Source organism: Pantherophis guttatus, chromosome 8 (genome assembly GCF_059756535.1).
Source record: "Pantherophis guttatus breed Tessera chromosome 8, ASM5975653v1, whole genome shotgun sequence".
NCBI classification, from domain to species: Eukaryota; Metazoa; Chordata; class Lepidosauria; order Squamata; family Colubridae; genus Pantherophis; species Pantherophis guttatus.
In genome coordinates this window covers 1,132,097-1,146,529 of record NC_142070.1, presented here as the reverse complement: position 1 = coordinate 1,146,529, position 14,433 = coordinate 1,132,097, and the positions used below count along the sequence as shown (strand labels likewise).

Below are 14,433 nucleotides of genomic sequence, written 5' to 3'. Positions count from 1 at the left end.
GTTGGACTAGAAGACCTCAAGGTCCCTTCCAACTCTGTCATTCTGTTAAGTTGGACGCTGCCCTTTGACTTCCAAACTCCTTGGTCCTTTATTGCTCTCTGTGGACTGCCCTTTTCGTTCAGTTCCTCAGTAGCCCGAAGAGAGAGACTACCTTAGTGTCAGAACACGGCTGTGGAATAAGCTCTTTAATACTCCCTGAAATTAAGAGAACTTGTCAAGTTCCTGCAACTTTTTTTTTTATTTTCTGGTTTTTTCGTATTTCTTCAGCATGTTTCCTTTCTTATTTACGAATCCTAGTTTTGTTATGTTTTATTTTATCAAATGATTTCGGATTTGCAAGATATCCAAACCACCCAAGTTTGTTTTTTTCTCCTCTTAAAATATCATTCTTCTCCTCCCAAGCGAATTAAATCCAATTTCTGTATTCCTTGAAAGCTATTGAAATATTCTCGGTAGGTTGCTTATGAATAATAACCCTCTTTGATTAAGGAGATGGAATGGACTTTGAACAACTTCTTCATCCTTCTTCCAGCAGAAAAGAAATTCAGTGCAATTTACTTTATTGGTGAAAAGCAAAATAAGGGAGGGGGATTTTACACTCATCCTTGGAAATCTTTAGTTTAGAAACCTACTTTTGCAGGACGGGCTGCTATTTATTGCTAACTGTTACCTGGCAGTCCCTTTCCACCTATGTTACGTAAGATGCTTGTTTGGGAAGGGGATCTCTCAGGATTGAACAGTATGCCTAGGATATCAACGCCATTGAATGGAGGATCACGGCTCAAAAGTCCCAGATTTGGATTCGGCTTTGGAATCTCGTTCAGAACGGAGTCAGTCTGACTTCTCTTTACTCCCTCCTTCCGTTGTTGTCAGCTGCTTCTTTGCTGGCTGTTGGAAAAGCCAGACCTCATTTGAAAGACCAGAGATTTGCAGCCACCGTTAGTGACCAGATCTTGATCTTTTCAAATTGGCCCTGCTTTGCAGGGCTCTGCCCTCTCTATCATTTTTTGCAGAAGATTGCAAGAACCTTTCCCGTGATGACAAAGGCCTATGAAGTTTGCGATCAATTCATGCTTGATTCTCTTACCGATTCTGAGGACAACTGAGGTTTTTTGTTGTTTTCTTTTTTTGGTGGTTTTTTGCACAACTGTCTGCTATTCTGTCTGGTTTGTGTTTCTTGTGCCAGCCCTACGAATGACAATTCCTGTCCACGATCCAGTTTCGGTGTCCTGTCATCATCTATTGTAGTGATATTGAGATTCCAGCTCGCTTTCCTAAATAATCCACACTGTTTTGGGAATCATAAGATAATGGCAGATGATTGTCCCAAAGGGAGGGAGGGAGGGAGGGGGGAATGGGAGATCGCCTTAGAGATTTCCAGAAGGCATTTATTTGGCTGGAAATGGTTGGGAAACGAATAAACAAAACGGGCTTTCAGCCAGGGCTCTTGAAACTGCTTACTTTTTTTGAAAATGTTCCTCTGTAGTATTATCCCATACATTTGTCTCATAATTCAGATTTCCTTGGGAGCCTGTTAGGCACTTGGGATCCCCTCGAGATTAACCTTTTGCATATGGATATTTCCATTCCCCATGGAAGTGTCCTGACTCATTGGGGCTCCTTAGGGACAGCCTGCTGATCCTGTGGACAAACTATTAACATTTCCGCTCTCAGTTTAAATAACACATTCACAACCCGAGCACAAGTTCTCTGTGTATTTGTATGTGGGTTTTCCCCCCCCCCCCCCTGCCTTAAGTTCTAATCTACTCAGCTCTGGGGTCAACAGGGCATCTGTGCAGTGAGCTTCGAAGAAGCCCTTTAGGGTTGCCTGCCATAATGGTAGGTAACTTAGAAGCGTTTCACCCACGCTTAAACCGAGGTTAGTAGAATAAGTTAGATCTCCCCATCCTAAGCCATTAGTGCTTCAGGAAATCCCAGCCGTTGGCATCAAGAGGTAATTGATAACTGTGGCATTCTCAACATAGCTTGATTTGTTCTGTTTTTTTAAATACATTTAGCCCTGACTTGAAAACAATTCCCGAAGGATCAGGAGTGGTGCCCTCATCTGCTGTTCCTCCCACCGAGGCCACCGAAGACCGCGGTTCTGTTTCGGAGGCTATCCCAGACACAGAGACTGAGCGCTTGGATAGCAAGAAGATGGTAGGGGAAGCAGCTTCCCAGCCCCTGAAGATAAAAGAAGACTCAGAAACCTTAAAAAAAGGCTTTGGGTTTGGAGCTCCAAGCACAGGCCAGGATTTAAAGCCTTCAGACCTGAAACCCAAAGAAGCCGTCATTTTGGCCTCCAGCTTTTCCTTTGTTCTGGAAGAGGAAGAAAAAGAGACTGATCATTCTGATCTGGAATTGCCACGAAAGGCCTCTCCGCCTGGCGGAGAGAAGGCAAAGGAAGAATTAGCTCCCGGGAAAGCCGAAGAATTTCACGGTGCCTCGAACGAAGAAACCACCGGAGCCCTCTCGGCCTCGGCCACGGAAGAAGAGGCAAGGGCAGACTTAGGGCTGGGCTCCACTGAAGCTGCCCTGCAGGCAATGCCGAGGACTGACCCTTTCTCCAGTAACAGGTTGGCCTCCCCAGAAGCAGATCATCCTGAAGCGACCGTCAGCTTAGCAGAGACACTTGCTCCCAGGGTGAAGGTGAAGGTGGAGGAAGAGTTGGAGAGCCCCTCCAGTGCCTCTCAAGCGAGTGCGAAGGTAGCTGAGCCAGCAGTGTCGGAAACGAAGGAAAAGGTAAAGGCTCAGCTGCTGCAGATGGCCAGGGTTGAAGTGATCCTGGAGAAGCTCCCTAAAGACTTTGCCTCAAGAGTTGAAGAAGTCAAACTGGAAGAGACCCCAGAAGAGAATGTCAAAGTACAGAACCCTGAGGAAATTGTGACAAAGACACCGCAAGGGAAAGGACAGGGACAAGCTGAAGCCGAGGAATCCTGCAAAGTGAGCGTGCCGGAGGCAGAGACTGTAGCCGACGCAGAGGCCGCTCCTGTCCCAAAGGCTTTGAACCCACCCAAGACCAGACTTTCGGCTCGAAGGAAAGAGAAAAAGTCGGCCAGCAAGCCGGCCACCAAGAGCCCAGGGGTGGCTGAGAAGATGCCGGCGTCAAAACCAACAAGTCAGCAAAGGCCGGCAAATGGCCGGTCCAACGTCCCAGATAGCGCCAAGTCTAAGCTAAGCATGAGTTCGGTGGTGGTTGCGTTAGGCGGTGGGAAGAGCTCCTCGCAGCAAGACAAGGACCCCCCAGCAGAGATCAAGGGGAGTCCAAAGCAGAGCCGAGAGCAAGACAGTAGATCCTCCAACCTCAAGCGGGATACCGGCGGCAATAAGGTGAGGAGGGGATTAAAGCGCTGGCTGGTCCCTAACCTTGGCGCTTCTTCCAGTCCTTGAACGAGTCCCCGTCCCCTCCCTGTATGCGGCTGCTGCACTCGGTGCCACCAAACCAGTTGGCGCCATGCAGCGTCGGTTGGGAGGTGCGTTCAGAAGCGGTTTAAACCTGGATGCGTTTGGCGGAAGGGAGGAAAGAGCCAGCTCTTCACGATGCAGATTTCCGAACGGACACGCGGTGTTCGTTCCTTCCTTCCATTGGCGGTTCCTGAGATTCTCCCGTTGCGAGCTGCGGCTTCTCGTGCGGCATCCAGGCTGCTTTGTGTAGACTCGATCCTGAAGTCAGATAAGTTACCCGTAAAAACCACTGGTGCGCTGAATACTCGGGTCCTAAGAACGATTGGCACGGTCTCAACTTGTAGCGTGTAAAAAATGCCACCTCTTTAATGATTAATTGCACTTACGAGGCCACTGTCCTCATGGCTCACCATCTTCCCACTTCTCTTCCCCAGGTGTCTGCTGAGAGAACTACCAGAAGCTCTAAAAGCAATCCTAAACCCAAAGAGGTAAGCGAGCCAATTAACACAGTTCCTGTAACCTAGGGGAATGGTATGAGGGAAGGACTTGTCAAACTTGATTTCATTGAGGGCCTCATCAGGGTGATGTTGACCTCGGGGGGGGGGAGGTAGGGGGGCAGCTTGATGTCACTCGTGTTGGGGGTGCCTGTGGTGGCCCAAGCACTCTGCCAGCGAAAACTGGCTCATAAGCTCCGTTTTCGGCTGTGATGACCTCCTGCAGCCCTCTGCCAACGAAAACGGAGCTCAGAGCAGCCACGTGCAGCCCTCCAAGCTCCGTTTTCACTGGCAGAGAGCTGCAGGAGGCTGTCGCAGCCGAAAACGGAGATCGCAGGGGCCATACACGGCCCTCCCAAGCTCCGTTTTCGCTGGCAGAGGCCCCAGGGGCTGGTCTTTGGATGTTTCCAGGGTGGCCCTGCAGGCCAGATTTAAGCACCACAAGAGCTGGAACCGGCCCGCGGGCCTTGAGTTTGATACCCCTGACTTTGGGTGAGGGACCTCCCAACTGGGCAACCTTAAGACTGGTGGGCTTCAACTCCTAGCCAGAATCCCCCAGCCATCTCTTTTAAGGAGTTACTGACTCTGTGCCTAAACTTTCCCCAAAACCGAATCCAAATTGTTACCCAGCCCTAATAATTATCCCTTTAACTTCACTGTTAGCCACTTCTAGGGAAAATATTTTTGCTGAAAAGTGAATTGTTGCAGTTGATGACTTGCCTAAAACTGCCTTGTTCGACTCCGGGGTTGTTTTCAGCAATTAACTTTGTGGGAGGGTGCCTGCAGGTCGATCTTGACTCCTGCCTGGATGAGTTCCTGTAGTTTTCTGGCTCAGGTTTTTCTAAAGTGGTTTGCTATTTCCCCCTTCCTAGGGCTGTGCGAGAGGGACTGGACCAAGGTCACCCAGTTGGTTCCATGCTGAAGGCAGAACTAGGATGTCCCTGTTTTTAGCCATTAAAATGTGGGCACAAATGTGATAGAGAGAGAGGGGGGTGGGGGGAGGTACATACGTAGATTGGATGCATGCATGGATACAGAAATAGACTCCAAAAAGACAAGCCAGCTGCTTAATCTGCTGCTTTGAACCTATAAAAGACCACCTCCATTCCTGATTGCCCTCTAAAGCAAGGGTGGGCAGCTATGTCAACTTTACATCCTGTGGAATTGTGGGAGTTGGAAGTCCACAGGTTGTAAAGTCGTTCTGAAGCATCCTCTGACTCTTGTGTTGCCTGCATGCTTCCTTTTTTCTTTTTCTTCACTTCCGGTATCTGCCGCAATGACGTGTGTCTCTGTCGTTTACAAATCAAATGGTGTAAAACTTTGGGTTTTTTTCCTTCCTTTGTCTTTCTGTAGGAAGAGGAGCTTTTTCCATTTAATTTGGACGAGTTTGTGACCATGGATGAAGTTGTCGATGAAGCTGAGCCCCCGCAGCCTAGGAAGAACCCCGTAAGGGGCAAAAGGAAGGACCCCCCAAAGAAGAACCTTCCCTGCGAACCAAGCTCCAAGAGGAAGAAAGGCAAGGGGTTGGCCGGCCCCGCAGCCGAGAGCGAGGTCTCCTTCGTGACCTTGGATGAAATTGGAGAAGACGAAGGTGGGATGGGCCACGCGGACCTTCTGAGCTTGGAAGCCATGACCGAAGACGTCCAGGGGCTGTTCACGGTCGACGAAGTGAACGAAGAGGAGGAGCTGATCGATGAAGATATTAAAGATCCACAGTCGCTGGTCACTTTGGACGAGATCTCCGAGCAAGAGGACGTCGCTCTCCCGGAGACAGCCAAGGGACCTTTCGCTTCAGGGGAGAGCGAGCCGGATCTTAAAACCGAGCCTTTGGTGACGGTGGATGAGATCGGAGAGGTGGAAGAGCTTCCCTTGAACCAGCTTTCCCATTTCAAGGATGAGGAGATGCTCAAATGCAAGGAAGATGAGAAAGGAGGGGTTGAAGACGCCGGAGATTTTCTCTCTTCCCAGATCCCAGATGATCCCAGCATTTTAGTCACGGTGGACGAGATTCACGAAGACAGTGACGACCAGCCCTTGATGACTATAGACGAAGTGACCGAAGACGACGAAGACTTCCTGGAAGACTTCAACCGCCTGAAAGAAGAGTTTAGCTTTGTTACCGTCGACGAGGTGGGCAGCGAAGAGGAGGAGGAAGACAAACCCGGCACATCCGCCAGCAGACATTTGGAAGGAGCGACCAAAATGGCACCAGAGGAAAGAGCAGAGGAAAGAGCCGAGAACATCCAGTCTTCTGTGGAATCAGAAAACTTTAAAATTCCAGCCGCCCCCCCGCTAGAACGGAGGGAAAGCGTTCGGAGTGAACTTCTGGAGGGTGAAGCATCTGCAGCCCATCTGGGGGGTCCTGAAAACGAGAGCCCCGTGGAAGAGGAGGTAGAGCTAGGTAGGGAAAAGCCTGAGCTAGAGAGTAAAGAAAAGGAGGAAGGAAAAGACGTGGAGCAAACAGACACACTCACTGAACCTGACTCAGGTTGCAAGCAGCTGCAGACAGGTAGGAAGCGGCTCAGCCTCGGTGTGCAGAGGCCCTCCAAGAAGCAGCGGAAGCTCGGTGAGGAGCAGGCCGGGAACCTAAAGGTGCCACTTCTCTCTGCAGAGCCGGTTGAGAACCAGAAGGAGGAGTCTTCCAGCAAGGGAAGCGACTCCCAAGAGGAGCAGCAATCGCTCGGTAAGGGGTGCCTTTACGTAGCAGGTGGGAGAAGGAACCTCCGGGGGCAAAAGAGCCACAGTGGCGCAGTAGTTAGAATGCAGGATTACAGGCAAGAACTCTGCCCACTGCCAGGAGTTCAATCCCAACCGGCTCAAGGTTGACTCAGCCTTCTGTGCTTCTGAGGTCGGTCAAATGAGGACCCAGATTGGGGGGGGGGGGGCATATGCTGACTCTGTAAACCGCTTAGAGAGGGCTATAAAGCACTGTGAAGTGGCATATAAATCTAAGGCCTATGGCTACTGAAAAGAAGCTGCCCTCCCTTTCTTGGGGGTGGGTGGGAGGGAATTGGGCTGTGTGAAAAAGGCTGCCTAGTTGGGGTGGGCCTTCCTGGGGTTGGTTAATGGATCAAATAGAAGATCCCGCCACCCCCCATTGTATACAGGTAGTCCTTTCAGCAGTTTGTTTAGTCACTGTTCATAGTTACAACTGACCTATGATTGTTCTTCACACTTACGACCGTTGCAGCATCCCCCACGGTCATGCGATGAAAATTCAGACGCTTGGCAACTGACTCGTATTTATGACGGCTGCAGTGTCCCGGGGTCATGTGATCCCCTTTTGTGACCTTCTGACAAGCCGAGTCAATGGGGAAGTCAGGACAAGCCCATGTCAGCCAGACAGTGTAGGCTGGTGACCCCCAGGGGGAGGGCCTTCTCTGTGGGGGCACCTACCCTCTGGAATCAGCTCCCCCCCGAGATAAGGAGAATCCAGGACCTCAGTGCCTTCCGTCGTGCCCTTAAAACCCATTTTTTCAAGCAAGCCGGGCTGGCTTAAGATGAAATTTTTAATTGTTTTTAAATGTTTTAAATGTTTTAATTGGTAATGAGTTTTAATTGGGCCAAATTTATATATCTTTTAATTGTTTTTTAATATTTGTCCTGCATGTTTCTTAATTTTGGCTGTACACTGCCCTGAGTCCTCAGGGAGAAGGGCGGTATAGAAATTCAATAATAAATAAATAAAAAATAAATAAATGTTACTAATTTAGCAACTGTACTGATTCACTTAACAATCATGACAAAGGTTGTAAAATGGGGCAAAACTCAGCAAATCTCTCACTTAACAAAAGAAACGTTGGGCTCAATTATAGTTCTAAACCAAGAACTACCTATAATACCTCAGAAGGCTCCGAAGTGCCCCCTTTATTTGCACATGATTGAAAAAAGGAAAATAAAAAAAGTGTCATGTCTCAGACCTCAGCCAGATCCATTTTGGATTAGTTACGGTTCTACAGAAACAAAGGTTTTGGCCATTCCAGGTTTTAGCTGGACAAATGCAGGGAAGTCCTGGAGGCTGTGAGGGGCTGGAGGAGGGACAGCAGCCTTCGGCCAAACCCTGGCAGGAAGAAACGGCTTTGGGTGCACGGAGGATCAAGATCCAGGACTTTGAACTCCTTTGTTCTGGATGGGGTGGCACTGCCCCATACTGACCCGGTCTTTGGCTTGGGGTTTCTCCCGGACTCCTCCTCCTGCACCAAGGCCCCACAGTTCAACCCCAAGCTACAAATATCCTCTTCCAAAGTGGCTTTATATGGTTTTGGATTGGGAGCCGCGCAGAGTTGGTTGAAAAATGGGCGGCTGTATAAGCACTTTAAATAAACACCCAAATCTATTGCGATTTCTGTTGTGACAGGCGAGGTGAGGCCTGAAGAGGATGCTGCGGCTGAAGCAACCGAAATGGAGGTGGAAGGAAGCTCAGCAGCCACTCCTGAGGAGGAGAGGAAGGGAGACGCTGTAGCGGTACCATCCCCAAGCCCAGGGATTTCCACAGAGGGCATGGCAGCTGGAGAACCACAGGCGGCAGCATCCAAACCAGCTGCCCAGAACCCAGAGCTGAGCCCTGATACGCTCTTGGGAAAGGGCAGTGAGGCTGCTCCTTCGCAGCCCTGCGAAAAGCCTTGCAAAGGTAGGAACCAGAGAGAGAGAGGAGCACCTTGGCCTGTGCTTGGCCTCATCTTGGCTCTGCCCTCATGGCTGCAGCTGTTGCTCTCTCCTTCGCATGATCTGGCCAAGCGGGGCAGCATCTGTTGCAACTCACTCTACGTGGGGCCGCCCTTGAAAAGTATCCGGAAGCTCCAGTGGCTTCAAAAGGCAGCAGCCCGCATGGTTTGGTGCAGGCCCAGGGGTGCCTGTGTGTTGCCTCTCCTGCAGGAGCTGCGTTGGCTGCCTGTTTGCCTCCAGGTGCAATTCAAGGTGCTGGTTGTCACTTTCAAAGCCCTTCATGGCCTGGGACCAGGTTATTTGAAAGACCCTCTTTCCCAGGGACATCCACCTGACCCACCAGAGAGGGGAGGCAGGGAACGTTACGGGTCCTGTCTCTTAAGGGCCCAGAAGGTGGCCCTTCTCTCTGGTGGGTCCCTCCCTGTGGAACGTCCTCCACCCAGAGATTAGACTGGCCCCCACTTTTGACTCTCGTGAGGCCCTGAAGACCTGGTTCTGCCAATGGGCTTGGGGAACCCCGAGTGGGAGGGAGCCCATCAAGTGGCTCGTTTGACTGATTGCTCTTATTTGGTATACTAGTGGCTTGCCCTGTCATACTGACGGAGGTGGCCTTGGTGGTTCCTTGGGCTGTTGCCTTTTTTACTGCTAGCTTCTTTATCTGAGCTGGTAGTTCCTTGATTGGGATGGGGTGGGGGTTTATTCTTTCTGTTGTCATTGCATATGGGGCTTTTGGTTTTGTGAAGCCATCCAGGGTCGCTGAGAGTGAGTGGGCGGCCATATAAATTTTCTAAATCAATCAGTCAATCAATCTGAAGCTTGGAGAAGCAAGTGAGTAGGGAGGGGGCAGTGTCAAGCATAGGAAATCTGGAGCCAAGGGGGTGCAAACGAAAACGGGTTTGTTTATTACATGATAACCCTCTACAAGAATCTGGGATGTTAACGGTCAAGGCCAATTGGCGGCAGAAAAGGGTCAGCGGAATTCAAGGTGGGCTGGGCTTGGATCTCTTATGGGCTCAAAGGGACTCCAGACTGATGGCGTGCTTGACCCCTCCCTCGGGCTCAGCCTTGTCATCTCCTATAGGGTGGGTGGGTGGGCAGCCGCTCCTCAGCTACAAGCCACGTATGTAAAGAGAGTGGCACGATGGCAGCACGGAGTCAGTTACCATGTTTGCTAATCTGAACGTCGCTATTGTAGATCGGATGGAATCCAAATGTGAGGAACCGGAAAGTAAGCAGAGAAAAGTAGATTCCTCAGAGAAACCGAAGCCTCCAAGCCAGCTGAAAGGTAGGCCTGCTTTGGGGCAGCAGAGTCTGAAAGAAAACCCTTATGGTCTTTAGGGTTCAGCGGAGGTCACTTGCCGAGAACGGCTGCTTGTTTGTCTTCGCTGTACTTTGAACTCGGTACTGATCTCTGAGCGGTTAAGAGGCTGTAGGCAGTTAGTGTGCTCTGAAACGGCCCCCAAACATTGAGGCCAGGAAGTGGGAATGGACAGAGAATGGGGCTTTGCCTATCCCTGTCCAGCATTTCTTGTTTTAGGAAATAATTGAAGTGATAATTGAAAAGGGGAAAAATTAGGGAGGAGATTAAAAAATGAACATCAAGATGCTTCTTGCTCTCTTTAGATAGCCTTTTGGTGAGATAGGCAGCAAATGAGAGAGAGGGGGGGGATAGATATGATAGAGGATAGATAGATGGATAGTGGATGGATGGATGGATAGAGAAGAGGTAGGTAGGGAGAGAGAGAGAGAGAGTAGAGGGATGGGATGGGAGGGAGAGAGGAGAGATGAAAGGATGAACTGAAATGGTCCTTGTTAATGTATAATTTCTTCATTTTGTGGTCTTCATTCTAGATTTAGATTTCCTTGTCCCCAAAGCCGGCTACTTTTGTCAGATCTGCTCCTGCTTCTGTGTGGACGAAGCCTCTATGAAGAGCCACTGCCAGTCTCAGCTTCACCAGCAGAACATGGAGGTACCGCTTTTCCCTCTGAGCAAGGAGCCCCAAGGGTGAAACTGAGGAGCAGGGTGTAAATCCTGTCTTTTCTGCCGTGGCCTTGGAGAAGAATGCCGCTGGGCCCAGTGGGTCCCATTCCAAGGATCCCTGCACAAAAGATTTTCCCGGGGTCTTTGTGGTAGGGATGAACAAGGAGAAAGCCGCAAGGTTCAAAGGATCCCAGTAACCACAGTTAGTCCTCGACTTACGACCACCATTGAGCCCAAAATGTATGTGGCTAAGTGAGAAATTTGTTGAGTGAATTCTGCCCCATTTTACAACTTTTCGTGCCACGGATGTTAAGTGAATCACTGAAGCGCTTAAGTTAGTAACATGGGATGTTAAGTGATGGCTTCCCCCATTCACTTCGCTTGTCAGAAGGTCCCAAAAGGGCCCGAGATGACCCAGAGACACTGTGACCGTCGTAAATATGAACCAGCTGTCAAGCGTCCACTGTAAAGCACGAGACCATAGGGATGCTGCAAGGAGGCTTGTGACTGATAAATGGTCATAAGGTTACCTTTTTCACTGCTATTGTAACTTCAAACGGTCACTAAGTGAACTGTCGTAAGTCGAGGACTACCTGTATTTCCCATATCCCATGTATTCGATCAGAGGTTTCCTCATTTTCTCACCTGCCACCTTCTCTAACCTGGTGAATGGCAGGTCTTGCTTCTTAAGCCGTTCCCCAAATTTTTACTAATTGGGGAACCAACTCGCTCTATGGACTGGGGAGGGGAGGGGGGCTGCAGAGGGTGGGCAGAGACCCCAAGTTACCCCACACACAGAGGAGAGAATATTTGCAGTTCAGAGTTGAAACGAGGAGTCCTGGGTGCTCTCTGAGCTCGGCTTCAATACCTGAACTAGGTAAGATCAGCGCTAGTGACCCGGTTTGGATCAGGGTTCAAGTATTTTTTGGAGTATAAGACACAGCTTAGTTTTTGGGGAGGAAAATAGGGGTGGGGGGATCTGCCTACCAGGTATTCACCTGCCTAGCATCCTTAGTCTGGTCAGCTTCAGCACATTAGTTGGCTGGTTTTGAGCGCACTTACGCGCTTTTCATCCCCTGCTTGGGGATACAAAACAGCTTCTAAAGCACAGCTGATCTTTGGAGAGAGAAGCAGTGAGAAAAGCAAGCACGGAAGATCGCTTCACTTGCTAGCTCCTCGTTAGGGCTGAAAAACAGCTTAGAAAAAGCTACATTCGGAGTATAAGCCGCACCCAAATTTTCAGCCTCTTTTGGGGGGGTGAGGAAAGTGTGCCTTATACTCTGAAAAATACAGTAAGCATGAATCGATTTGGAACAGAAGGAGGCCTGTCCTCAGCATCTGTGGGGGAGCTCTAAGCTGTCTGCACTTGTTGGGGGGAAAAAGATTCCGATGCCCTAGTGCAGGAGTCAGCATGGCTGGCTGGGGAATTCTGGGAGTTGAAGTCCACAAGTCTTAAAGTGGCCAAGGTTGGAGATCCCTGACTCTGGTAGTTTTGAAAAAGCAGACTCCGTTCTAGGAATCCTTTGGGGGTGGGGGACTGAGGCCACCATTAATGCAGAGCCCTAAACAAAAAGACCCCGGCACCTGCCCCCGGCAATCGGCAGCCACACCAGCGTAGATGAACTCCCAAGGTTAACATCAGACCAACAACCAAGTAAACAGCAGCCCAACCAAAGAATCTCTTTAAGACCACCCCCACCAACACTCATTGGCAAGCCACTAGAATACAAACTGACTGCAAACCACACTCCTCCTAGCGCTGATGATGTTGCCTAGTTTGGGTCATGAAGCATCTGCAAGAAAACTGCCAAGCTCGGAGAGCACCAAGGACCCCACCCTCCTCCTCCTCCTCCTCCTCCTCCTCCTCCTCCTCCTCCTCCTCCTCTCTGCAACCCTACCCCCTTCTGGCACTGATGATTCCCTAATTGGGTCATGAAATGTCTGCAAGCAAACCACCAAGCTCAGAGAGCACCCAAGACCCCTCATGTCAATCCTGAGTGGCAAGTATTCTCCTCTCTTAGATCCCTGAAGTTTTGCGTACAGGCTTGGGTGCCACACTTGAGAAAGTGCAGATAAAGTGATAGAAAGGAAACGAGTTTCTCAAAACGGGGCAACTGATTAGCATTTGGGGAAAAAATAAACACTTCACCCCCTGTTATAATTTGTCATAAAGACTTCAAAAGTTTGTCCGTCTTTTCAGAAATTCATGATCAAGAGCCCAGCAGAGGAGAAAGAAGAAGAAGAAGAAGAAGAAGAAGATACGGAAAAAGAGAGTTTAACGTGATACGAAGACGGGAAGTGCCTCTGCAGAGTTTTATTGAGGGTCCAGTTGCTTCTTTGTGTTCTGTTCCTGTTTTGTTTTGTTTTTTACTTGGTTCCTTTTGAAGATTTTCATGCCCTATTCACTTCGGTTCCTTCGAGAAGTAGGCTATTAAAATTGTGTAGTGACTTTGGTTCCTTCCACAATAACGTTGGAAATGCTTAAATAAATTCTTACCGTAGAGCCAAGAGGTTGGGTTTTTATTTTTGATTCTGAGTGGTAGAAATGGCCACCCGTGTGCCGTTTGCAGAGTAAAGTTGTTTGTGCACCCTGAGTTTCTACCGCAGGCAAATTGATGGGGTTCTCCTGCTCAGCAGCTTTAGGAGCCCATCTTGTCTGGCATTTTGTCATCGTATTTGGCACATCCAGCAACACAGCATCAAACGCTAGATTATCCTAGCCAGCAGAATCCCAGGATAAATTGCTTCCACTTCCCCAGACGTAAATGTATTCTTTATATATTCTTGATTGATTGATTAGCCCTTGGGCCATATCAAAGTGCAGAGTTCCAGAAACAAATTATTACTAAAAGCAATTTAAAATGACAATGGAATAAAATGCAATTTAAAATGACAGTGGAATAAAATACAGTAATTTGAGATATAAATGTCCAAACGGGAGCCAGAAGTTTATCGGACAATTGCAGACATTTAGAACGTAGAATAATAACAGGGTTGGTGAGGACCTTGGAGGTCGTCTAGTCCAACCCCGTCCTCGAGCAGGAGACCCTAGGTGAAGGATTGAAAGTCCTTGCCAAGACCAATGGCCCACAACCCTTTTCTTGACGTCATTGTATCGCCTAACACAGAAGTCAGACCTTCAAGTAGCTGGGGATTTTTTTGTTCCTGCAGTTTGTCTCGTTCTGTCACTTGAAGGACAGGCTTAACTTAAAGGGTTTTTTAAAACTCTTGTCTGGGTGGCTTCAGACAGAGGAAGTTTTGCCTTCCAGCCTGGCGTTCTTCTGGGAGAAAGACGAGGGGGGGGGATTTCTTACAGAGGTTGGGGCACTGGGATGCATAGAATAACAAGAGTTGGAAGGGACCTTGGAGGTCTTCTAGTCCAACCCCTTGCCCAAGCAGGAGACTCTATACCATTTCAGACCAGTGGCTGTCCAGTCTCTTCTTAAAAACCTCCAGAGATGAACCGAAGGTGCTTTTTTCAAGAGGCAACTGGACTTTCTGGGTTTTTTTTCTTTTGAAGGCATTTCGCATCCAAGAAGCTTCTTCAGCTCTGACAGGATAGTGAGGAACAGAAGGATTGATATTCCTTGCAGACAGCTGATCATTTGCATCCTTTTAGAGGGCCGTTGAAGCCCCTGGAGGTCTCTCTGTGTCCCCAGATGCAAATGGTTCCTGTAATGTTTCTTCCTCTGGAAATCCCTTCCAAGGGGGCTCATCCCAAATTGTGTAGCTAAAAGTCTGTAGAGATTCTCAGTCCTCCAGGTCATGGTTGCCCCAAAGGTGCTTTTTCTGATTTTTTCCTTTTGAAGACATTTCCCTTCTCATCCAAGAAGCTTCTTCAGCTCTGACAGGATAGTGGGGTACCGACCTCCCGTGGTGAAGCACCCA

General features: G+C 49.2%; 1 protein-coding gene across 7 annotated transcripts in view; it reads left to right on the top strand.

The window, feature by feature from the left end:
* Positions 1-13,048, top strand: part of ZNF638 (zinc finger protein 638) — a 42,273-nt gene extending 29,225 nt beyond the window's left edge. For 4 of the 7 annotated variants that reach the window (XM_087874414.1, XM_087874413.1, XM_087874418.1 and 1 more), the window contains 7 exons: positions 2,019-3,330; positions 3,840-3,893; positions 5,253-6,582; positions 8,257-8,529; positions 9,760-9,849; positions 10,416-10,534; positions 12,746-13,048. In XM_087874414.1, the coding sequence (XP_087730540.1) occupies positions 2,019-3,330; positions 3,840-3,893; positions 5,253-6,582; positions 8,257-8,529; positions 9,760-9,849; positions 10,416-10,534; positions 12,746-12,829 (3,262 nt within the window). In that variant the 3' untranslated portion in view covers positions 12,830-13,048. The remainder of the gene's footprint in view (positions 1-2,018; positions 3,331-3,839; positions 3,894-5,252; positions 6,583-8,256; positions 8,530-9,759; positions 9,850-10,415; positions 10,535-12,745) is intronic. The other 3 variants (XM_087874417.1, XM_087874415.1, XM_060682323.2) reach the window with 1 other exon arrangement.
* The last annotated feature ends 1,385 nt before the right edge of the window (positions 13,049-14,433 follow it).